The sequence below is a fragment of the Lepisosteus oculatus genome, chromosome 11, assembly GCF_040954835.1.
Source record: "Lepisosteus oculatus isolate fLepOcu1 chromosome 11, fLepOcu1.hap2, whole genome shotgun sequence".
NCBI lineage: Eukaryota > Metazoa > Chordata > Actinopteri > Semionotiformes > Lepisosteidae > Lepisosteus > Lepisosteus oculatus.
In genome coordinates, this window is record NC_090706.1 from 35,448,157 (window position 1) to 35,473,573 (window position 25,417).

The 25,417-nt window shown below is 37.0% G+C and overlaps 2 protein-coding genes and 1 long non-coding RNA gene across 4 annotated transcripts in view; 2 read left to right on the forward strand and 1 right to left on the reverse strand.

Annotated features, from left to right (window-relative positions):
- The window catches only part of arap3 (ArfGAP with RhoGAP domain, ankyrin repeat and PH domain 3), a 45,006-nt gene extending 40,172 nt beyond the window's left edge, over positions 1-4,834 (forward strand). For both annotated transcript variants that reach the window (XM_015349879.2, XM_015349881.2), the window contains one exon: positions 1,633-4,834. In XM_015349879.2, the coding sequence (XP_015205365.2) occupies positions 1,633-2,130 (498 nt within the window). In that variant the 3' untranslated portion in view covers positions 2,131-4,834. The remainder of the gene's footprint in view (positions 1-1,632) is intronic.
- Positions 4,006-8,509, reverse strand: LOC102692611 (proteinase-activated receptor 4-like). Its single transcript, XM_006632032.3, has 2 exons — positions 8,383-8,509; positions 4,006-7,708 (listed from the first exon to the last, which is right to left on the reverse strand). The coding sequence occupies exons 1-2, from the start codon at positions 8,468-8,470 to the stop codon at positions 6,678-6,680; spliced, it is 1,119 nt and encodes a 372-aa protein (XP_006632095.1). The 5' UTR covers positions 8,471-8,509; the 3' UTR covers positions 4,006-6,677.
- Positions 8,510-15,162: 6,653 nt separating this feature from the next.
- Positions 15,163-20,596, forward strand: LOC107077707 (uncharacterized). The gene is made up of 3 exons (XR_001478706.2): positions 15,163-15,340; positions 15,674-15,890; positions 20,241-20,596. It is a non-coding gene; the product is annotated as an uncharacterized lncRNA (long non-coding RNA).
- Positions 20,597-25,417: the final 4,821 nt, after the last annotated feature.

The following is a 25,417-nucleotide window of genomic DNA, read 5'->3' on the forward strand; positions in this document are numbered from 1 at the left end:
TTGTGTCATGTGCTTGCAGTTCTGGTAGCGTGGGACTCACAAGAGATTGGTATCTCAACAGTTTGTCACTCTACCCTAATATATGGTGAACCAATACATAAAAGGAAAAATCTGTATCACATGCTTTATTAAAATAAATACATTGTTCTTGCTTTGATCTTAATACCCATGGAGTGATGTGCTCTTGGTAAAACGCTTTCTATAACCATAAGTGTGAAAAGTTCTTTTTGAGCTGGATTTAATTTGTTTGAATAAATATGATCTTAGAAGCAATGTGTAAAATCTTACTTGTCTGAGGAATAGAAAATACATCTTATCAGTGCTTCAACTCTACAGCAGTTTTTCCTGGATTGCTTCATTCCTGTGACAAATATAATTCTTCCATGGTTTTAAGTACAGGAAACTGAGTGAATTGAAAAGATAACTGTGGTGCTATACTCTATTGTTCTGAAGTTTGCCTTAAGGCAAAGCTTTGTGATTACACTCAGGGTATAGCTCAAGCCAGAGATAACGACCTAATGGCACATCTTCATAAACATGAAGGTTTTAGTGGTTTGGTATTTAGGCATTGAAGCACTGAAGATTTTCCTTGCATGATTTCCATTCAGATAAGTTCTCTTTATTTATTCATTACTTATCAATGTCCAAATTTAATTGCTAAAATACTTTATTGTTTTATTTTTCTAGCTTTGTTCTTCTAGATGCCTAATAGCTAATGCAGGCCTCCAATCTTCTGAAATAGGGTTACATAGTTATTACATTATTATTACAACAGAGAGTGAAAATGAGAGAGTTGTGTTTTGCTTATTCCAGATTTTAAAAATGCAACATGCAAATATGTGCAACAGGAATTTTATCACACATAGGCCAAAACTGTAAAAATGAAAAGAAGCAACAAACAAAAGAAAAGTTACAAATGAAAGCATTTCAGGCTATCAAGCTCAATTTGTTGCTAAGTACCTAATTAATTGGAGGATCCTGCTGATTCCTGAGAGAAGCCTGGGTCCTAGCTTGAAAATGTGGCTGAGTAACTTGTTCAAGACTCACACAGCTTGCGAGATGGTGTGATGAGACAAATAGTACACATTAATCCCTGTATGCAAGTTGTCAACATCCATTCATCTGAAATGGTGCTGCCTTTAACTTTGTCACAGTGTAAATTAATGTTTAAAAGTGCACAAAGCAGAATGGCATCTTTACCATATTGGGAAATGTCCCTTGACTACCCTGTTCCACGTACCCAGTTCCATGTAGATCTTTAATATAGATTTCTGTTTGACATATCTTTTGTTCGTTACACTGTTGCTGTGTTGACTGTGTTAAGCTGCTATTTCCTTTACGGGATCAATAAAGTGTCTGTCTATCACAGCGTGTGATTTGGGTTCTTATTGGATGTTTTTTGTCCTTGGTTCATTCGTAAAAAAGTCTTATCCTGCTATTAATGTACCGAGAAGCGTTACACATGTAACAAATGAGTACTGGAACCAACAGCATTTGCTGTGTTTTAATGCCTGTCAGTATATGCTGATATATTGTAATGTAAAAGATGTGTGCTAGCTTGCATCATAGATGATAAAGCTTTCCTAGGCTTGTAGAGTTCACATTAAACTCCATTTTACTCCTGACTTTCAGCCCATGAAGATGCAGCAGGACTCCTTTGAGGAGCAATCGGAGAGTCCTGAGCCATTGTATGAAGAAGTCGGGGACTTTGGCATGCAGGTCCTCAAGTCCCTGGAGACCAGCTTCCTGTCGAGTACGGACGCAGAAACCCAGGAGGTAAGAGGGGTGAATTCTGCAAAGACCCTGGACAGGCCAACCAGTTTGGGCCAGAGAAAGACTGCTTCCCTGGACAGGATGATCGGGCCCAACCCTGTGAAGGTGCTGATGACTGAAAGTCCCAGAGGCCTCACCCCAGCAGCCTCTTTGGATACTTTAAGGAGCGGTCAGCCCGTTTTCTTGGATGACACTGGTCAGCCAGACTCCAAGATGACCCGACCTAACCCCAGAAAAAAGATCATAGGACATGGCAGCCCTACGCAGGACAGGCTACTGGAAGAGTTATCTAATGTGTTTGTGAAGAAAAATGAGACTGATAGTCCCACCAAGCATGATGAGGACAATATCATTTGAGGACAGAAACAATGCACAAAATTATGTCTTCTTAAAAACAAAGCAATTATGCTATGTGCAGACATATTTGTGGTGTTCAAGGAAAGTGTTTAAAACTACTGTAAGAAGGGACCCTTCTGTTACCTAATACAACAGTTATAAATGTCTTACAAACATTTTGCCCAATATGTATAAGTGCTTCCAAAATAGATAAATGTCTGTTATAATAGATTTGCCCTTAGAAAGGTGCTGTATATTACTGCTATTTAAATATACAGAAGCCTTGTCCTAAACTGACCCTTAAACCTGGGAATACATCAACTATGGAAACATGAAAATTCATAGTTAAAATATCTTGAAACAGGATTCATTCCATCTGTGGATGGAATTTCACAGATACAGTTGTCAGAGGAGATGTTCACAGACCTTGTTTTTATTTTTGCATTACCGCTAACAATTGTCAGATTAATTCTGAAAACTAAATGATGTTAACTTCTAGTGAGTTTAGTATCACTTAACTGCACTTACATCTTCTGTCTTCAACAACATTATTTAAAGTTATCACATTTCTGATCTTAATAAAGAGTATCATTGTAACATTAATTGCTGTCCACTCTAATAATGATGGCACTTTTCTTGAATGTAAGAAGTCATGCTCTTCAATTGTTTAGTATTTTGTTAGTCTTTCTCTTTAAGGCCCATCATAATTTTATTTCTTGGATGTTAGGTATATCCTGTAACAAGTGGTAATGTTAAAAAGTGTACTAAGTGATAAAGTAAAAATACTCTATTTGTATTTGTATTTAGCAGTACAACAGCAAAGGTCTTACATGGGCTTATAACTGAAAAGTGAACTCTCTAAATCTTTCTCTTTTCTAAAAGGGAATCGAGTTATTGTCAATAACTGAAGTGCCCACATTATTTTTTTGTATGCATTCTTTCCTATATACTTTGTTAGGATTTCTGCGTGAATCTCTTTGTCACGTTGATTACACCGTTCCAGGAAAAATAGCTTCTGAAAAGGCATATCAAAGTTGTTTGCCATAGAGCACACGATAGAGTGGGCAAGAAACTCTACACTACAGAAATATTTTAACCCTATTGGTGGAGCAGTTAGTATTCAAGGTAGCTTACTGCCTGTATCACACGACTATAGCAAGTTCATTATAAAATAAGAATCAAGCAACCAAACAGATTGAAGGACTATTCATTTCAGCCTATTTTACAACTGCTCTGAAATAAGAGCTTTGCAAAACTGCTTGACTGTTTTTGACAGCAGAGGTCAGTGCTGGACATGTTGTAGCAAAAAAAGGGGGATGTTGGGCATCCTTGTAAAGTAACTACAGCCCTTCAGGTATTGTAACTGGTTTTCAGGTTATTTGTAATCGAAGTAAAATGAAATCAGAAATTTGCTCTGAAATACAAATTCTTTTAGGCCACATTCTGTATGGTAGAATCAATTCAAATGATTAAAAATGTACAAAGCTCACTCATAAATATTTTATAAATTACTGCTTTTTAATGTTGTTCAGTCTTTTTCTAGGACTATGAAAAGTTTTGCCAAAATTAAAGATGCAAAAACTTTTATTTTCCCAGGGACTCAAAATACACAAAGTGTATTACACTCATACACATATGTGTCTTTTCTTTATAAGCCAATATGTGGTTGAGTCAATTTATGGTGCACCTGTATGCAAACTTTATAGTTTATAGTTGCAGAAAATAATATCCAGATCTATTACATACTGAATTACATAAGCTGTTATGAGTGCTGCTTTTCTTTATGTTACTTATTTATTTAAAATGAAGTGCTCCTGGAAGAAATGCATTCATTATCACAGCACTTTTATTTTACTGTATAACTGCCACTTGAATACACTCACGACCATCCACATCTTCATGATTAAATGTTTATTTTTAAATTGTACATTTACAAATGCAAAGTACTCTATTGGATAGTAAAATATTCCGCAGTACACATTATTTTATACAACCAGAGTATTTCAGCAATTAAAGCAGTAACTAGCGTGTGTGTTTCTTACCACAAGACAGTAGCTAGTTTTATCATTTATGAGCATTGGCAAGAATTTTCACAACCCCAGTGTATGTTACAGCTACTCGGTACATAGTTGACAGCTGTATGCAGCAACAGTACAGGCTTAAAAATTAAATTCCTATTCTGTGGGATCAGCAGAAGCATCACTAATTTTGAAAATTTTGTGAATGTGATTTCTTTCCCTGAATCAGTGCCTGAGTGAGCTATGAAACAAACCATGTTAAAATTCAGATTCTGATGTCCATTACAAAACTCTTTAAGATGCATGCTTTACCACTCCTTCATCATCTGTCAATCTTTGACAATTCCTTTCATCTTACTAATAATTGAACTAATTACTCTTTTTGCATTTGCAGTGATCTAAGCACTACCTAATTGCATTAAAGATTAATTTGTAATATTTAATAGCAAAAACTTTTTAACATGTTTAACAACAGAAACTTTTTTAAAGGTTATTTATGCTGTAAAAAGTATGTTTTTAATTTTGGCATGTTCTTATTTTTAGTTTTTGATGGTGCATAGCTTTATGTATTGCTCAAATTAACTGTAAATACTGTACAGTGTATATGTGCCATTTTTAACTAGTTCATTTACCTTTTTGAAAAAAATGTAACTGAAATGACAGATTGTGAAGGAAGTTTGTTTCTTGTATTAAATGAATGTTTTCTACATAGTGTTTATATCTGATTATTCATAGTCCAGACAATGTTACAAATCGTAAAGACTTCAGCAACTGTAGGCACCATATTCTCAAAATTGTATTTTGTGGTGTTCATGAAATTTTAGCAGTAAGACTGCTATATAATATAGAAGACTGTCTATATAAGAAGAAATGAGGTGAAAAGTATAGAGCCTATAGACTTTACACTCTGGGTTAGAATTTTAAGTATTTATGATGGGAATTACAAGAATGTTAAAATTTCTACTACAATTGGGACTGTTTTAAGAGGTCCTGTACTTGATTAACAAATTTTCTACCAACAATAACTGATAATGAAAGCTTTCTGGAATATATTTTATTCAGATATGCACTTCATTCTGATTTTCATCTATTGCTTTAGAGCAGAAGATTATAGCATAACAGCCTGTCTGATTTCAGGAATTCAGTTGATGTTGCATGATTTCTTCATGTGCTTCTCTTATCCAAACCTTTCTTTTAATAATTATCACCCATTTTATATAGCTGTGATCTCAACGTGCTTTACAAGAATAGTAAATAAAGTTAAAAGAAAATGAAGCAGGTGATATGGTTGAAGATTGTGGGCTTTTGTGTTATTGTGACTTTCATTTTTATATGCTATAGTCAATCATGCTGGCTGTTTTTATTTAGCACTTACCATATGTTGAAGACTAAGCACATAAGACATTCTTAAAATGAACTATTTGCTTCATATCCTTTCTCAGAATTACGGTCTCAGAACCAAGCTACTTGCTACTTGCTTCCTAGACAGGCTTTCTATAAGGGGTCTGACTGATAGACACTGGTTGATATATACATTGGCTTGTTTACACAAAAATGCTATAAAATAAATTATTTTTTATTGGTTCAGAAATAAAGGATGTAGCTCAATTATTTCCGTAATTGTGTGAGAGAAAAGGCAAATAAGCTATAATAGATAAATAAGCCTTAAGAACACAAAGTCCAGCTTCTGACAATGACAATTACAATTATTCATATGTTTTTTGATTTTCAAGCATTTTGCTACCAGCACAAAGTTTTAAAAATGAATATTGGTCTTAAATAGACACAGTCTTTTAAACAGACATGGTCTTTCACGAAGCAATATCACCTTCATTGGTAAGTATGAATTACCTTTTCATAGTATTTTTTGTCTGTGAGGTTATAAGAAGCCCTGAAATCTTCCAACACTGATTGTGGTTTTCATCAGATTATATTTCAATATCCTCATTCTCATTGTTTTCTAATTGGTACTTACTGTGCATACTACTTATAAGCAATCACATCATGTGAAAATATAGAAAATAATTTTCTGTTAAATATCTATTGCACTATCATTATTGTTTCTTGGTCAACAGAGCATATTTCATTTAGCAGTTGAGGCATTCTAATTAGTTCTTAAATACAATTCTTATTTTATATGACCATATCTTCGTGTTCCTTGCTTCTTTATCAAGACAAGACAAACCATCAGAGTTTGAAATATTGAATTATTTTGAGAAATTATAGTAACCAATAATCTTATTGGTACTACTTTGTGTTCTGCATGTTTCTTGTGCAGTGTGTACTTTGTACAGTTCATTGTTTTCAATGTGAGTTGTCTTGAATAAAGGCATTAGCTAAATAAATAGTATCTTTAAAAGTAGAAATGAGGATCATTTATACCTCTATTTTACAGCTTGTCAGTAGGATTATTCTCCTTATTATTATCGAAAAGATAATTATGTGTGTGTAGCAACCACTATCAAAATGAAGGTATTATTTAAAAAACAAATGTCAAATGTCAGTCCATCATGTCCTTTCTTCTTTTTCTAAAGAGCTAGTTTTTACAAATTATATGATTTCTTCCGACTTCAGTTTGTTAGAGGATTGTTGTGTTGTTTGTGATCCCTGAGTGCTTTCTTGTGTCCTTAGCCCAACCAACGCCCCCTTGACTTTGGCTCTGAAATCATCCGACACGTAGTAGTAAAGAAAAGGGTCAATAGCGCTGTTGCACGTGCTGAGGGCTAGGCCAATCATGTAGGCCAAATACAAGAGGGGGTCCTGCCAGGCTTTATCTCTGAAGTAATGAAGCAACAGAATGACATGACTGGGAATATAGCACACAGTGAAAACAGTCAGTACCAGGATGGTGATCTTGATAGTTCGTGCGAAACGTTCTTTGTGCCGAATCATCGAAAACACAATGGAAACATAACAGAATAGGATGGAAATGAAGGGAACAAGGAACCCAAACCCTGACAGAAATGAGAAGTAGTAGATGAACAAGCCGGTATTTAGAGATTCTGGTAAAACGTCATGGCAGATGATCAGGTCGGTGCCGTTGATGGGGTAAGACTGTTTGTTCAAGACAAACGGCGCCATGGCTGCTATGGCAGTTGCCCAAGCCACAGCACAAGTTGAGATGGCCAGCGTCCTGCTTCTGAAGCTCTTGGCTGAAAAGGGGTGGACCAGAGAGATATAGCGGTCGATACTGATGAGCGTGAGGCAGAGGATGGAGCAGTACATGTTGCCATAAATGGCTGCGGTGACAATACGGCACATAGGCTCTCCAAACGTCCAGTGGCTCCCCAGAAAGTAGTAGACTGCTTTGAAAGGCAAAAACAGAATGAGGAGGAGATCTGCAAGGGCCAGGTTGACGAGCAAAATTACAGAGGGCAGCTTCTTGACTTTGGTAAGCAAGACCCAGAGAGCGACAGCATTTGCTGGTAGCCCCACCAGAAACACCACAGTGTAAACGATGGGGATTATTAAAGTTGCTACTGGACCAGTTAAAGTGGATTGACTGGAGGCGTTCAAGAAGTTACTGATGACTCCATTTTCACACTTCTGATAGAGGGTGAGGCTCCGGGAAGGAGGAGGTCCTGCATAAAAATAAACGTTGTGTTTGTGAATCAGAAAGCATTGTACTTATCCCTGGAGTGAGGAGCTTTGAGGTATAGTTTGACTTTGTATTAATCTTGATTTCCCAGAACTAGATTGAAGACAATTTTTAAGGTAAGATTAACTTTTTCATACATTTTTTCTGGCATGTATCCCGATTTTATAAGGTCAAATCTACTAATGCAATAATAATACATAAAGTAATATGTATATAAAGAATAGCAAAAAAGTGGGTCAACAAATGGAAATTGTAACCACAGAAGCAAAAAAGAAAAACAGCTTTGTATCATGAACAGCCCACAAACCATTTCAAACATGCTGAGGTATGTTTGAATAAGGATCATGTGCTTTTAGTGTGAACATCTACAGCAAAAACAGTCTCTGGTCTATTAAGAACTCCCCTTATTTCAGACTAACTTATTGATAAAATAAAACAGTTTTTGTTTGAAACAACCAAAATATCTTATAAGTGGTTCAGAAAGATCTGGTTAAAAAAGTGATTAAGGAAAAAAATGGATATACTGTCTGGGACATTGTTTTAATACTCTAAAGATGAAAAGGGGAAATGTTAACTTGGGCTAAGTCATGGCATGCTCTATGGTATATACTCCAACAATCTCTCCTAGTGAAAGTTCAATAAAATTTTGCCCCTTACCACATTTCCGCTCGTTGACATGCTGTTGAGTCCAGATGAGACCAAAAAGTCCAAAAAATAAACTCAGTCCGAACAGCAACGAATTCATCACTTCAACTCCAGAGATCAGTTTGAAACGTTCTATCGCTGTCACACAGATCTGTAAAACTGATGACACAGCTGGTCAGATGGAAATTAGTCTTTCTCAACCACAGCTTCCTGCTGATAATCCGGTTTAAGGTACGTAGATACATTTTATTTTTAGAATACAGTGTTGTTTTAGAATAAAGTAATGTTCATTACAAATGGTAAACCTTTTTTTCAAATTGAATGACTGGATTAACTGACATTAATTAACCTCATTCTATGTTTCTTAATGTGTTTTCTTCCTCGTTTTTGTCATGTTTCTAAATAAGAGCGATAAAAAAATCCATATGAAACTACATGAGTTTATATCATTGCTTTGTTTATTTATAAGTTGAATTCATTATAAATTCTGCTTTCATACACTAACTTGAGCAAAATAAACACACACTCTCCCCAACATGCCTCACACATCTACTGTCTCAATACACACAGCTCATGCCTGGAGGGGAGGCAGACCACTGGGCCTTGGACCCCCAGAGATGTATTTTTCTCCTTATGGAGATTTATGTGTTTCAGTCCAATTACAGTTACTCTGTGATACACTAAACCGCTTTACATCCACTTACATTCATTTCCTTTGAATTTATTGTATAACCCTTCCTGTATATTCTGTGTAAATAAGTGTCAAATTGCTCTGTGACTACTTATTGTGAAGGACGCTATACAGAAATAAAACTGAAGGTTTTGTTTTAATTATCTCAATTCAACAGATCAACAGAAAAACACGCAACCTTATAACAAAGTAGGGGAAGAAATAATCCATTCATTTAGTGCCTGTGTGGATTAGAGATCACTGCTTGTCAAACCACCTGGATTCTAAGGGCAGAGTGCAGCTTTTTACTCTAAGTTATTGGAATTAATTTTGTAAGTGCCTCCAGTCATACCACCTTGATGTCTAATCTCAAACCAAGCAAGGCTCAGCTTGGCTTTTAACTGGAGACTCTTAAGATGAAACTGTACCTTGAAGACTTGATATTTGTCTTTTAAGTGATACTCTTCCCTCAGGTGCCAAAAGCTGAGAAGCAGTATCATACAACCATGCTAGAGAGCGACCCACAGGAGGCGCAATGTTGTGAATAAAGTCTAACATTGACTTCCCTTCTTTGCTATCATTGATGTTTAGTAAAGTTATATGATCCAGTGTTTTTCGTGTACCCATTGCAAGTATTTATTTGGCTGGCAGTGTGGAATAGGAGTTAGATCTATTCTAACTAGAAGATTCTGGGTTTAAATGTGGCCTATTCCTGTTGATGTACTGTAGGTGCTGTATGTGGCTTCCTTCACTAAAACATCATGGCAAAACAGAATTTGATTTTAACTGAGTTATCTGGTTAATTATAACTGTGATCTCTGCAATACTTTGTCACTCTTTTCCCCTTTTTTCACAATGCTTCACAACACCCCACTGTGTTTCAACCATGGAATACCACAGTAAGCTTACGGAAAGGGCTATGCATTGAAATTGTTAAATTTTTGGCTTTTCAATACAGTTCCAGCAGCTGAGCTTGACTGAATTCCCTTCTGCACTGATGGAGTCATTTCGCAGTATTTAACAGTCATTACCAAAAAACAAGCAAACGCCAAGAAAAATACTACTTGCAAGGAACAAAAGACAGGATATTCTGCTTCCTTTTCCCATTATTTCGAGCTGTGATGAAATTCCCCTCAATTACAGATTAGCTGCCCACTTTAATAAGCATGGAAGAGGAGGTTAAATGTCATTAAAGACTAAAGGGATAAATTCAAAACACAATTACAGAACGTGTGATTATAGTGTCACATTTTGACTTTGCTAAATTAAATAAGGCACATCTAACCATTACAGAATGAGGAAAGTACAGGTTATTATTCCTTGGCTTGGATCCTCATCCAGGCAACTCCTGCTCAGTGATGATTCCCAGTTTGCTGCTAATAAAGAGTTGTGATGTCTTCAGCTGGCAACTTTTTCCGCTGTCAAGAAGTCCATTTTATAAGGCTGGGTAGAGTCAAAGATAACAGTGGTAAACATTTTCTCTTTCATAGACGTTGTACTGAAACCAGCAAAATTACACTGTGCTGTTGCAAGGGTTGTATCAGTTGCAACATGTTTTGTAAGCACTTGATGTTTGATTAGTCCCATTTTTCTTTACTGCTTTTGTTCCCCTGAGAGTACATTCTATTAAAGTAAGAATGATATTTATATTGTAATGTTTTTGCTTAATTTTATTATTTTTTTTGGTTGATAGAGGAAACCACAGTGGGGTAGGATTTGGTATTTGCTGATTGTTTTAGATTGTGGTTTTGATAACTGAAAAGAATGGGAAGGCCTTTATCAGATTTGTCAGATTACACCACAAACTGTACACTACACTCATATATTGTTTGTGTATCACAGAGAAGTAAACATGTTCACCAGATGTATGTATGAAGTGCAGCCGAAGTCTGCTGGTCAGAACACTCAAGCCTTAGCAGAGAATTAAAGCCTTAATCATATTCTCACTGCCAGTTTATCTCCAAATTGAAACACTCTTACAGATGTGAATGTTTTGCAGCAGCTGACGTACTCCACTGAGCAATATAAAGTCACCTGTCCAGCCATTTTCTAACCACTTATTTTCATAAGGTCACCTTGTGTGCTAAAAGTAACTTTGCTTATTAAAAAACTTTGGTTGTTTTCTTGACGATCTGACATCAGAGATTTCGGAAGCAGGTATTGACTTGAAATCAACCACACACGAAAAAATAAAAATTAAATGCCTACAGACAAGTTTGTTGTCATGTACGTCTCAAATGAAATGAAGTAGTGACCTTTCATTTAGTGACCTCCATTCTCTTTTTGTATCCACTTCTTTAATTGAACAGCCCTCACCCTGAACCATTTTAAACTGCACAGTCAATCCTGGAAAATACTGCTTTTTACCTGAAATATTTCTGTATTTCACAAAGGATTAGATGGTTGAAGAGTGTAGTGGAAGTGGCATTAAAGGGGTGAAGATTTCAAACTCGGGTAGTGCCTTATTAATTTAAATAAGACGGAAAGATAGTAATGACTGTGCAAATGTGGGAAAAATGTTTTAGGAATCTGTCTGAGTTGGAAGATGAGGCAACCACAGGATTAGGTAGCTAAGGCTCCTATTTCAAACCAAGAGCAATCCTGTCTTTATGAGAGCCTCTTAGCAATCATGAGCAATTAGCACTTTGTGGAAGCTATTGAAATCAAAGACAGGAGACCTTTCAGGTAAATGCTCATTATTTTTATTTTTACCAGCAATTCTGACCACAAACCTCTGAACTCCATATTCCCTTTTTCCCCTCATCACACACAGGTGTGTATACAGATTTATCAGCCAGATGTATCTACAGTATGTCGCATAATGCTAGGAGAAACTGTCCCATTAATTTATTCTGGTTCATATCAGATATAAAAAATACAGCCCATTATAATGTTTGTTTGTTTGTTTGTTTGTTTGTTTGTTTGTTTGTTTGTTTGTTTGTTTGTTTGTTTGTTTGTTTGTTTGTTTGTTTTAGAAATAATTCTGAACTACCTGTGTAGGTGATGCAAATGTATTATTTGCATTAATATTAATAATAATGGCTCACAGAGGTATTATTGGCAATAGTTTATCCCAAACAATGCCAATTTTTGTTAAATACATTTCTGGAGTTTTTAAATCCTAACATAGTGCATGTAAAAGTTCAGGTCAGAAGAAAGCAGGTATAGATCTTCTGCACACACAATGAACAGAAGTGTGAACCTAGGTAGGTTTGAATATTTGTAAGGGAATATTAAGCTGAAACAAATTTAAGTATAAACGAATACATTTGTGCCTATAATATGTTTGAATATAGGCACAAAGCATGGTCACTGTCTGGATAAGTTGCCTAATCCTGTTTTTTTAATCATTTAACAGGACAGTTAAATCCAAGAGTGATGCCTTTATGTGTAACCCCAACCAACTAATGATTGCAGTTGCAGTCCAAATATATATATATAAATAAATATATATCAGCAATTTATTAAATCTATGATGTTGAACGTTGGAAAACCTGTCAGTATCATACTTAGTTTCAGTTTTTCCTTTACTATATACATTTTATTTGCAAGGTGGGCATACCCCTTCCTTTTTTTACTTTATATGTCAATTGGCATTCATCACAGGAAAGTTATGCCCTTTATGCTCCTGTTGATGAACATGTTTGTGCATGGAGTATATGACAGCAGATATGACAGCCTATGTTTAACTAGCCAGCAACTCAGAGCAAGAAAACAACTAGCTTCCCGGCAATCTACCCAGTAACTTGCCCCAGTTATTTCACACAACACGTGACTGTTTCATTAGGCTGGATTATGCAAATCTGCACAAGTGACTGCATTGTTGCACAGATTTCCCGCAGGGAATCTTGTAAACACCCTGGTAGCATTTCTTCCTTTTTCCCCCTGCGCAGTCTATCCCAAGTTACCAAAACCAATCGACAAAGAATACATTAAAAAAAGTATAATCCTGAAGATGACCCTGCATTATCATGTCATCTCCCCAAGGAAAAAAAACACTGAACCTCTGAGATGACACCTCTGAAAATGGCCCCCAGATTTGGGACGATGGTAAGAAAGGACACTTTATAGCCGAGTCTGAATCCTGAAGCCACTCCTCTTGTTTTACGGCCTAGTGCTGCAAATGTTCTTGCTTGCTTCTCTGTACATTAATCTTCTTTTCTTTCTTCATCTCTCCTTCCCTGCTCCTCACCATTGTGGCCAAGCTCATTGTAATGTGAGCCCGACTTCATTTCTATGCACTGGCAGGCCGGACAGCCTTTTCCTCCTCTTTTTATTCCTTTCCACCAGGGGCCTAATTGCTTCAGACCACCAGTATTTTGGTGCTGCAGATGTCCCTCTCCTTAATTTGCGTAGAGAGCACAATCAGACCCATCTGTTGCAGTTTTTACTTTCCACCCCACCCCACCCCCCCTCCCCAACTCTCTGCAAAGCTCCCCAACCCCCCTAAAAAAAAAACACAACTCCTACCCCTCCTATAAACCCTCTTGTCAGTGGGACTCGGATTGAAAGCCCATCAAAAAGCTATACAAGAGTGCTTTGGTCTGGAAGGCCACAGTCGAGGGCTGGACTGAAATGAGGACCCCCTGCTAGTTTACTTTTTTTTCTCCACTCCCAGCTAGGGGCCTGAAAGAGACTTGTTGGCGATCAACAGGGACAGATGGGAAAACTTTGGGGAGGAATAATATGGCGCACCATAGCCGATAAGGAGAAGCATGTTGCTGTGTTGATACAAAACAAAATAAAATATATGACTGTGATTCTCTTTAATTGGCCTTAAAGGAGCTTATAGAATGCAACACTGAGCTCCTACTGCCCTCTATTCTATAGCCGCCTCTTGTCTTGAAACTAAAAAAAAATTAAATATGGCACTAAAATAAAAAGAAGCATCCCGAAAGTTTCAACTTGAGACAGGCACACTGGTGCATTTCACAACACAAACCACTGAAAACAAATTACGCAAAACTAACGTACAAACTGCATTCACCAACTCCCCATAATTTCATCATAAATTTACCACAGAACTACTGTGGTCAATTCATTGTGAGGGAAAAAAATACCTGTTAGTTCATTTTGCTAATGACAAAATAAGAACATTTAGGAAAAAAACTATGTTTTCCAAAATCGTTTAGATAAGGTGTGAATTGGCTCAATAGCAGCTCAAGTATCAGGATATTGCAAGCAGCACCATGAGTTACAAATGAACAACCAGTTTTTGCTTTGAAAGTATTTGCCAGCTACATTAGAAAGTAAAAAGTAGCCTAAGAGCATGTCTATTTCTAAATTCGTAAAGAACATGACTGATAAAAAGGCAACAGGTTAAGATAAACTGGATTCAAGTTTGGGAGTTGAATTATAAAAAATGGGTCAGTATTGACATGATTGTGGCAGCTTTTTGTGTAAGAACAACTCCAATATAGTTTGTTGTTGAACTTTCTTGAGAGGTCTTTGTGTTTCCTGCTACAGTTTTTGTTCTGCCGTACTTTTTTGCACTACTGGTCTTTTGTCTTCACCAGTGAAATCATGAGATGAAGACTTGTGGAAACCCTTTTACTTCAGGGCACGGAGAAGGCAAGACGTGGAATCAGTCATGAAAGAGCAGAGCCTGAATGTAATTTCCTATATATGGAAAGCTTGCTCTACCATCTTAATCCTCAACACCTTTTTGTGGTCAAGTTCCTCCTTATTACGCTTTTGTAGCAAAGACTGAGCTGCAGTCTGAATAATCTAGTTTTTGTCCTTTCCACCCCCCACCTTTTCTGTTATTTTTTTCCGTCCAAACATCATTGAAACATCTGTAGTAATAAGTCACAAGAGTGAATTAAATGCAAATCCTAACTAGCACGTTCTAAAGGACACAGTGTCACCACTGAAATTCACTACCATACAATGTGCTACACTTTGTGTAGCGGTGTTCAAAAATCGAATGGCACACTCTCTGTCAAAAAACTAATAAGTGTGGGTTTGATGTTAACAATGGTGCCCAGTGGGTTGAATACCACCCTCTACTGGCAGATTGTAAAGGGTTAATATATAAGTGATCTTATATAAATCTTGAAATCGTCTTCTCAACACAAATTTTGGGGGATATTTTTTGTCTGAATTAAATCATGTTACAAGCATTACACGTATTATTACATTTTACAACTTATGTACCATGATTTACTCGCTATTGAAAAACCTATGTTTCTGGTACAAGCCTTTTGACTTTTATGACTTCTTTTGACTCCAGGTGGCTTGAAAAATGGTTTCGAGGTATTCTGATGAAATATTTTAGCAATGCCTCTCCTTGAAGAACAGGTAACTATTTGAAGTTTATTTTGACTACTTCATGATCTGTACTTGGACATTTTAATGCTCTTGTGAAAGTTTGTGGTGCACATTAATAAATGATTCTTAGACATATAGTATATGTTTTGGGATTTTATGGTATTCCCCTGGTCAGGCAGCAAAACACAGATGTGAAAACCAAATAAATACTTTTCTAAATCTAAATTTGCTATGTCTTTTTTTTTTGTAATTTAACAATAACCTTTTAGAAGTATTAATATTAAAAACAAGAGCTTTCAGTTACATTTAAAAAAGTCTCAAAGTCTTTAAAAATAGAGATGTGATTATATTTCCCATAAATAGCTACTGTGGGATCCCCAACTATACAGCCTGAGACGATACTGAAGAAGAAATGACCTCATTTGCAAAATAAATTTGCACAATAAGCAAGTCTTCCTGTCACAGAGTTCAAAGTAGTTCTGCTGTGCAAGAGAAACAAAATTCCCTGACGCAATGAATGAATTTGAAGACGACACTTTGACCAGATCTGGAAGAGAAACTCGCCAATAGTGATGTGAAAGTAAGAAATGCTAAATATCACAATACTTAACTGTTTTGTTATTCTCTCAGACCTTTATGTCCAATAACAGTTAGAAGAGGTTACGAATAGGGAAAAGATTAACATGGTATCACAGTAAGGCACCCTATACAATGCACATTTTATTTTGCCTTTTTCCACAATTCCCACCACTATAAGTGAATAAAAAACAGATGAATAACATGCTCCTCTTCAATTTCTTTACACGTGCAGACAAAGGTAGTGTATCTTTAGTGTACGTATCACCTTTTTAAGGGGATTGTTCTACCATCAGTGTCTACAGGTGCTGGTTTTGATCAACATGGCTTTTTCACACATCTAATTGACTCTAACACAGTGCTGCAACCCCTTCCAATGTTTCTTTTACCATTTCTACATTCTTAAACACCCGTCTGTTAATTTTAGCAAAGGCAACTGACTGGAAAGTGCTAAAGACCTTAGGACTTGAGATTATACTATTATCTTAATTTACACCCATCCTGTTGGCATGAATACTGTAGGAGCCTAGCAAGGGATCTCTCACCCTGAAGAACCTAGGAGAGTTGACCCAGCATGCTGGAGTAATTTTTACACTGTGGAACGCTGTAAAGGGGTTTCAAATTGTACAATATTTGAACCAGTTTAAACACATACAAATAACATTGCTGAATTGCAATAAAAAACAACAATGCTTGAGTTAAAAGTTGCGTTTTGTGAACTCATGGAAAAGGAATTAGAAGAAATTTCAGTTGAAGTCACCTGTTGTCACCTGCATATGAACAAGCACTTCCAGTTTAATTTCCATAAAGAAAATGAGTGAACTCTCACACTGCCATGACAGTGATTTAATGGCTAAAATATTACAACTAACAAACTGTTGTAAAAAAAACACATTTTTGTAATCCATTAAAGCAGAAAACAATACAACTTTTACTTAAACTTGCTTCAGAGCTGGGGGCGTTAAAAAAAGAAGCTGTTTTTTCTCTGAACCTAGTGTGTTAAAAGCAGATATTTTTCCATTTGTCTTCCAAGGCTGTGCCTCATCTAACTTTCATGTCACACAAAGAAGAGGGGAGTGTGTTATCATTAATGTGGTCAGGGAAATTTATAAGAAAATCCATTGCATCCCAGAGCAGTCCGTGGTCATGGTCTTTTATAATTCAATGCCAGTTTGTTCTCAATTAGATTGCTTTGTAAAAACATTGAAAGCGTTTTTTGACTATTTCGTTGTGCCATCTGTGAACGGCTTTCAAAAACATAAGCAATTGTATATTCAAGATAAAGCTCAGGTTTTATCACTACCTTTTCTCCCTTTCTCCTGTTTATTTCTTTTCAAGAGCGTGAAACGCACTAAAGGCCAAACTCTCAGCACCATTTAAATAACATTCAAGAATGAAAATGAATGGAAAGATATTTCGAAAGCAAAAGGAAACAAACTAATTTGACCTCATTTTGATTACCAACAAATACCTATGCTTTTCTTTTTTATTTTTCCATTTTTTTCAATGATTTATTTTCATTTGTGATTTGTTCACTATGAGGAGCTTCTCATTCTTAAAATTGTATACTGACTGATGTAATAATATAGGTCTTTATAAGGAATATAAACATGATAAAATAGATGATAGCTTCCAATATCTTTTTAAAATAATAAATGTGTATTTTAGTTTATTTACTACTTATTAAAAATATATTTTCACTTGTTATTTTAAAATAAAGTTATTCATAGTTTAATTTTAATTTTAAATAGCCAATAGTAGTTATATGTGATAAGGTCAGCAGATGGCGCCACTTAATTTAGGTGATACATCAGGGGTCTGTAGAACCCAGCTACCGAGGAATTTAAACACCTTTATCTTTACAACAAAGTACTTTTTATTGTAATCATTTTAATAAAACACAATATATGTAACCCTGATATATGAGAAAGCATACACTAATGCAAAATAAGATCCTGATCCTAATTGGAGGTGAACTGTAACTATGCCCCACAAAAAAGTTGAATTACATATTGTCTTGCATGTACAACTGAGTTTAAAGGTTTTACAAACATACCCCATTAAAAACAAATGTAATTAAAATAAGAAAAGTAATATCATTAATTATAGTTCTGTACAGTTCTCACCAATGTATACATATTTCCTGAGGAAAACCACAGATTTTAAATCCTGTTATAGTATTACATATTTTACCTTTAACACGATGTCAGCAAACACTCCTGACATTGTGAGTTACTGTGAAAAATAAAAAGCCTAGTTTACAGAACCACACAAGAATGTTCATATCCTAAATGTAACCTGTTCTTATGCAGCTGCATTTTGAAGTCTAAGGTCTTCAGGCTGTGGAAGCATTGCTGGTGTGGATTTGTTGCATTTAGTTTAATTTCATTTTAGTTCATATTTTATTTTACGGAGGGGCAGAAGCGAGGAGTCTGACGCGCTGAAACGGGGACGTTGAAAAGGCCACTCCACTGTGGTAGCCGTTTTGTCATGGCTGAATGGGGGAATAGGTGAGCGTGACGTATCGGTGTTTGGTTCAAAGCGAGGACTGCCACTGTCACTGTGCCACAGAACACTGGGCTCCTGCTGGGCGTTTATCACTGTGAAGCACCGCCTTTGTTTGGAGCTTGTTTACCTTGCTTCTCTGAGACTCAATGGAGAACAATGATGGCTAGATAAACAGCTCATTTACTGCTCCCCGTCCTCTCATCCCCATCACGAGAGGGCCAGAAAGGAAGGGCCCAGCTTGCCTCAAAGAGAGGATGAAATCCCAGCATCCTCGCTACAAGTACAGAGTGCTTCCATTCAAAGGCACAGGGCTGTCACATTTTCCTGGGGCCACCTTTCACGTCGATCCAAGTCGACTGATAATGCTACTTGCAGAACGGTCAGATCCCTGAGATCCCAGGAACTGTCATTTCATTCTCTGTCAGAACACAGACTGGACCAGTTTGCATTTTGACCCCTAATCTTCCGTATTTGTGTTCCTTAAAGGTCACCCAAGGTCTGGTGGTTGTATTGTACACATTTGATTTCCATAAAGTTCAGGGAAATTGTTAAGAAGAATAGAAATACTGGAGGGTATGGATTTTATTTTTTTCCAAAAGGAACAAATGTCCATAACCTAAAATCAAACAGCAGCAAGGTGGCCCAATAATGATGCTCTGTGCTGGAGAGGTGGGGAAAGGGGGGGTGGTTTGGGAACAGGCAGGCTAAACCAGCTGCATTGCAAAAAACGCCGCCCATTCCCACTCTGATACAAAAGATGAAAGCGTGTCATGCTGGGTGGCAAGGACACCAGGTGACTCCAAAACCTGACGGGTTTAACCAAAGTGTTCTTTAATGCGTAAAACCGCATCGAGCAATATAAAGACCATTAGGATTTTTTTTTCTTTTTCTGCAAGCTCTTTTTTTTTTAATTGCAACCACATAATCTTTGCCTCCGAGTACGAACAATGAAACTGTCTGAGGGTGGCACCAGACCAGCCCTCCATAACAGGGGCAACACATTCAAGGGCTGATTCACACGTATTGGGTTGCACGTGAGAAACTGTGTACATTACGGTAGATTCAGACAGGCTTAAATATTGTCTGACCCTTCTCCGTGTCTACATGGCTAAGGGAATGAGGGAGGAAATACTGGGGGAATGGATATTTCATGGAGATACTAACACTTTGATGGGCACAAAAGATTGAGAACCGTTTTTTTATTATTTGCTCTCAGTTCACAAAAGGAATCAATTCTTTTTGACTGGACAGAATGCAAGAAATGCATCCAAGTGTCAAATAAACTTGGTCAGATATTTAATACTGAAACCTAGGCAAAATGTGCATGTGTGTACACTAAGGTAAAATAAATCCTTGTTGTGACTCATTAATCATCTCTTATCTTAGTTAACATTAGGATCAATTTTCATACCAGCATTCATACACATCTACTCAAGTTGCTACAATACTGTAATTTTCTTTGATGGGTAGAATTTAATGTAAAGACAAAAAGGTTTTGAGGCAGGTGGTTTCTTTCATTATTTTACCATAATATCCCAAAACTACACTTTACAGCTCTACAGCAGTCTGTCTAGTATGTTTCTGGAAATATCGACATATGGGCCAGTGAAGAGTGTGTTAAATGAATATAGGAGCTTATCATTAAGATTCAAAGTATTCACAACAAATAACAACGTAGTGGAAGGTCTAATGAATAAAGCATTAAATAACCTTTGAAATTTTCAAAGCCAGTGCCTTGAAAATGTGGGCCCGTGCCTGCTTTTTAGCCATTAGCATGAGAACGGTCATCGTGTTTAACGGCACTGAAAGTATTGACAGGTTTGTTAATCATTTTCTCATTTCTCAGTCTAAAAGGCTCAGGCTGAAGCCAAGGCTTGCCACTCACTGACAGATCCGGATGATGAACGCCCACTACACCCAACACCGCCACAGAAAGATCAATCTATAAGTGAATGAGCTCATCTGGCCCATGCATAATGAAAAAGGAAGCCATTCCAATGGAAAGGTACTACATCAAATCCATGAATAAGAATAAAATGCCTTCAGATTCAAGCAGACTGATCATTCAGCTTATTGATCTTTGGTCCATGTGACTTACTTTAGTGATTGTAAACCTCACAGAAAACTCTAGGTGCATGTTGTCCTTTTACTGATTTGTAATAAACGTAGGAGCAAACTGATCCCAAGTTCATTTAACTTGTACTTTCCATGATGTCTCAAGCCATGCTATGGTATGAAAGATCTTGTTAGATAATGTTAAAGCTAAATGTATGTCTTATTTTCTTTCAAACTAAGAGAACATGCAAACTATAAACATCTGTGAATTACAGTATTTAGGAAAATTTTGATGAATGTTGAGTTGGGATGATATCCTATATTAGACTTCTATGTCCATTTGTTTCATTTGTTCTTTTTTTTTTACAATCCAGTTTTACAAACTTGTTTAAATGAACTAAAAAAAAGCAAATGCTCTTTCCTGGTTCTGTTTTCAATCTAGTTCAACGTAACGGAGGAGTTTATTCAGCAGCACAAGACGAAATGTTTAGCATGTAAGGATATGGAGCAGGGGGGAAAAAAAGGAAACATTTCATCGTCTCCTCCACACTCCCACCCCTCGACCCCCACCTCCCCCGCTTCCCTGCCCAGCCAGCCGTCCACCTTTGCCCCACTCGGCCCCTCTGCACCACCGCTGTCACAGGCCCGTAATTATTCCAGACTTCCAGCTTCCCCTGGAACTAATGTGATAAAATCTAAGAAAAAGACAAGGTGCACAAAGAGAGAGATGTTGCCTCAGGGAGGATGGCAGTCAAAGGTCTAAGCCAAGGCAGCCTGCGAATGGGATGTAATGGGATTTTCTGGGGCTCTCATTGATCTCCTCGCGCTCATTCAGAGCTCCAGTCTTTCAGAGGCGGGTGGCACACTTCGGCCCAGACTCGCCCACCTGCAGTAGGGGCCCCATTGACCCAGATCATCTGGCTGGGTGCTCAAGAAGTCATTACTACAGGTGAAGCACGGTCTGGAAGCACAGAGAGGGGGGGTATTGTTAGGGTTAATGTGGGGCAGACAGGAAGGGGGGAGGGATGGATGTTCCTCATGGGGGCATATCTGTATCCGTGTCTGGGCTTCAGTTTTATTTTTTTTCAGGATTTTGTTTTAGTCATAAAGAGACCGGCAGAAAACAAGTTAAAGGAAAAACTGGTTGGTGAAAACATATGTATTTTTTCCTGTTTTATTTACAAGATGAAATGATCCTCACTTGCTGCTTCGATTAGCTTTCTGCCAAGTTTGTGGCTTGGAAAGAGCAGAATGAAACAACTGCAATTGAATGAAAGATTAAACAAAGTAGTCCGGAGCCGCAGAACATTAAAAACTGACTTAGAGTGGATACAACCTAGATCTGACAATTTAATTGTTTCATGTAAGTGGAGGACAAATGGATGTTTTGTTATGGTTGTAATTTGGTGATGTTATCCAATAAATATTTTAAAATTAAAATAAAAAGGTTTTAGCTTTATGTTGTACGGAATTTTTTTTAAATTTGTACTAGCCTTATGAATTTTCCATAAGAACATTTTCTTTAAATTAGATTACATTTGGGTGAATTAATTATGTGCAGTAATTCTGTTTTTCCACACAGAAGCAGGAGGAAGAGGATATCCACACCAGGATTGGAAATCCTGTGATCCTTGAGCTCCTATGTCAAATAATTAGTAGGAATATATTTCAACAAAACCCAGAAGAAATTGCTTGGTTTGTCTGAAATTAGCTGTTTCTTCCAGTGTCACCCATTTTCTCTTTTTAAAATTGTTTTTAGAGGGGTAATAAACAGAAAATCCCTTAAAGATTGGGATCAACAGCACATGGGTAAAATGTTATACGTGTTCATGTTGGTTGGTATTTTATTGTTAGTCATTTTAGAAATTTAACACAAAAAGATGGCTGGAAAGATTAAAGGCCAATTCAGATGAAAAGTCAAAGGGTCTCAAAGCATTTCTAGTTGAATTCCATGTGTAGCAGCAGCAGAGGATAACTATTTCTGCAGGAATGGGTTTTAGGGCAGTATTGCAGGTTCATTCTGTTTTTATTGACATAAAAAATGTATTTCTTATACCGAAAGGAACACCACAGATATCCTCAACAGACACCTGTGGTGAAGACATTAATATCTGCCATGTTTGTAAACCACTATTGCTACATTTCACTGTTGGTGAAGTTCAACACTGACATTAAAAAATGACACAGTCTAGCACACAGTCATAACTGAAGTATGCCAGAGCCCTCCTCAAAACAATCCAGAAGACAGATTCAGTCTTACAAAGGACATCCATGAAAATGTATAACCAGGTGTCAGAGAAATCTCATTATTGCCAGAACTGGACTTGCAACCTATTTTAAAATCAGATATGTGCATGTAATTCACATAGTTGGGATATCTGGATAGGTCTTATTAAAAATGACTTTTGAGAGGGGAAGAAAGGAGAAGATTTAAGCTGGTTGTAGCTCATGGAGTGCCAGCAGGAGGATTCATTTCCATTCCGAGCGCCCGACTAATGAGCTACACCGAAAGACCTCTAGGGCTTGAAATGATCTCAGGCACCGCTGACAGTAAAGTCAACAGTGTGAGCTTTTGGAAAAGCAGAGGAGCCTGGTCAGGCAATTTCAAGTGGCCGTGCTTTCAGGGCTTTGTTATCCACTCTGGGCTGGCCTCTCTGACCTCCCTGCGTGCTGCTGAGCTTGTGAGGAAATGGAGAGGGCTCTGGTGTTGTTTATTGTGATGGGGAGTGGGTTCAAACGCACGGGACAGACTGTATTCCCAGAGGAATTGTGAGGGTAGGAACGTTGCCAAAAGGTGAACAAGAGAAGAAGTTGTAGATCCTTTGAAAGAGTAAAGAGGCAAAAGATCAATGTAGACAGGCGACCCCTCTCGTTGTCTAAGTCTGTCCTACACCGTTCCATTCTCTAAAGCTCTTTGTTCTACTTTTATTTCTAATTTAAGGCTGCAGAGTGCTCCTATTTCATCCCCAGGCAAAGTGGCAGAATGCCACAGTTAAGCATGTTAGTGTCCATTTAAATGGTAGAGCAGTATTAAACCAAAATGCAGCCCACAACACAGCAGCATAGATGTCTTTATGGGTTTGAGTGTGGCTGAATGACTTATATGACAGGTTTTTCCTGAACATTCTTTCTTCATTTTCTTCACGTCCAAGCAAAAAAAAAACTGTTTTTAATTTAAATCAAATTTCCTTTGGAATTCCCAGTATAATGTAACAAAGTCTACTAAATAAGGATGAACGTGCCATGGAACTTTCCAATAGAAACATGGTACAACAGTTTTACTATTAATAAATAAATAATATATATTCATAATTCTGGTGGGTAGCTGCGTCAGCATGCGTAGACTGCAAAGGAACAAGTAATAGGTTTATTCCATGCTAAAAAGAGAAGAAAGAAAACACAACGTTTCGGTCATGGAGCCTTCTTCAGGTGTCTGCACCTGAATGTATATAAATATAAATAAATATTCTCAATTTAAACTTGGAATATTCTGAATCTGTAACGCGTGTCAAGTGTCCATATACAGTATAATTTTTAAATTTCAGGAGAGTTTTTTTTAGTGCTCTGTGTATTCCTTTAAATATATAATGAATAAATGTATTCCTTTAGGAATGTCAATGCTCAAGAAGAGAACTAATTTAGTCCTAAAAAACACAGGCAGCTGACTAAAAGTACTTCTAAAAATGACCACACTCGCATACATACTTCAGAATTTTCACTTGCTTCTCCTAACAGTTGAACTGTATACAAAAAGAAATGTTCAGGTTACAAAACACAAAATGCATGGCAGAGTTCTTCTCATCTCCTCTGCATATATACCCTGCTACGGGGCCCTTTCCATGGATTTGCCATTTTGTTTTCTCCCTTCTCATTCTAAGGATCTCAAACACTTTCATTTGACAAATGCTTAATCCAGCCGAGCTCTAAGACTTACAGTTCTAATATGATCTGGAATACAGAGCCACCATTCACTAAGCCTCCTCCTAATTCTTTGTGTTGTGATACTTTTTGGTATTAAGCAGCCACACCATCCAGTCCCTTTCTAAAACTCTGCTTGAATACTTCGGCAGACCCAAGACTCTTCCCACCTTATCACAATCCAAATACCCTCTGTCAGACACAGCTACTGTACATTGCAACTTCCCTATGAATGCTCTACAACACTGCCTGGCATTTGGACACTAGATGATCCCGTCTTGTTTAACATTTATATCGCAGTTCACAGGGATGCACACAAAGAAGCAGAAATTTCCTACAAAAATCAAATTACCTGTAAACACATTTTAGAAGAAGGACATGCTGATGAGTCCTTGTATGAAAATGGGACACTACCGAAAATACATCTGATACCGCAAGGCTATGCACAGCAAAAATGATCATCAGTACTGATGGAAATCTATATTCCCTGAAGGTTTTGGGCCTAAAACAGAAATGTAACTTTTTTCATTCAAATCATCTTGGGAACCTCTGTTCCTCATTCTACAGGCACTTCAACAAATTGGCTTTTGTAACCATTTTTACTTATTGTGGCTATAGGGAAAGCAATAAACAGGTGATAGTTAATAGATCGTTGAATTGTAATTCAAGAAGGAATGATATTACAAACTCAAATTTAACCAACAAGGAGTGACACTTTTTTCCATAAAGTTACAAAACCAAGTACTGGAACTAGGCGTTTTAAAATTAATGATAACTCCTTTCATTTGCCTTTGGAATTTTATGTGCAGCAGTAATTACTACACAATAAATAGGTTTATTCCATGCTGAAAAAAAGAAGAAAGAGAACACAACGAAATGTTGACCTCTTACTTGTTCCTTTGCAGCCTACGCATGCTGACGCAGCTACCCACCTGAATTACTACACAATTACTACTTAATTACAACCTAATAACCACCATCTTATAACATGGTATAACATTGTTATTAGGTATGCCGCAGGTACTGGGGAAGAAAGGATGATCATCATCA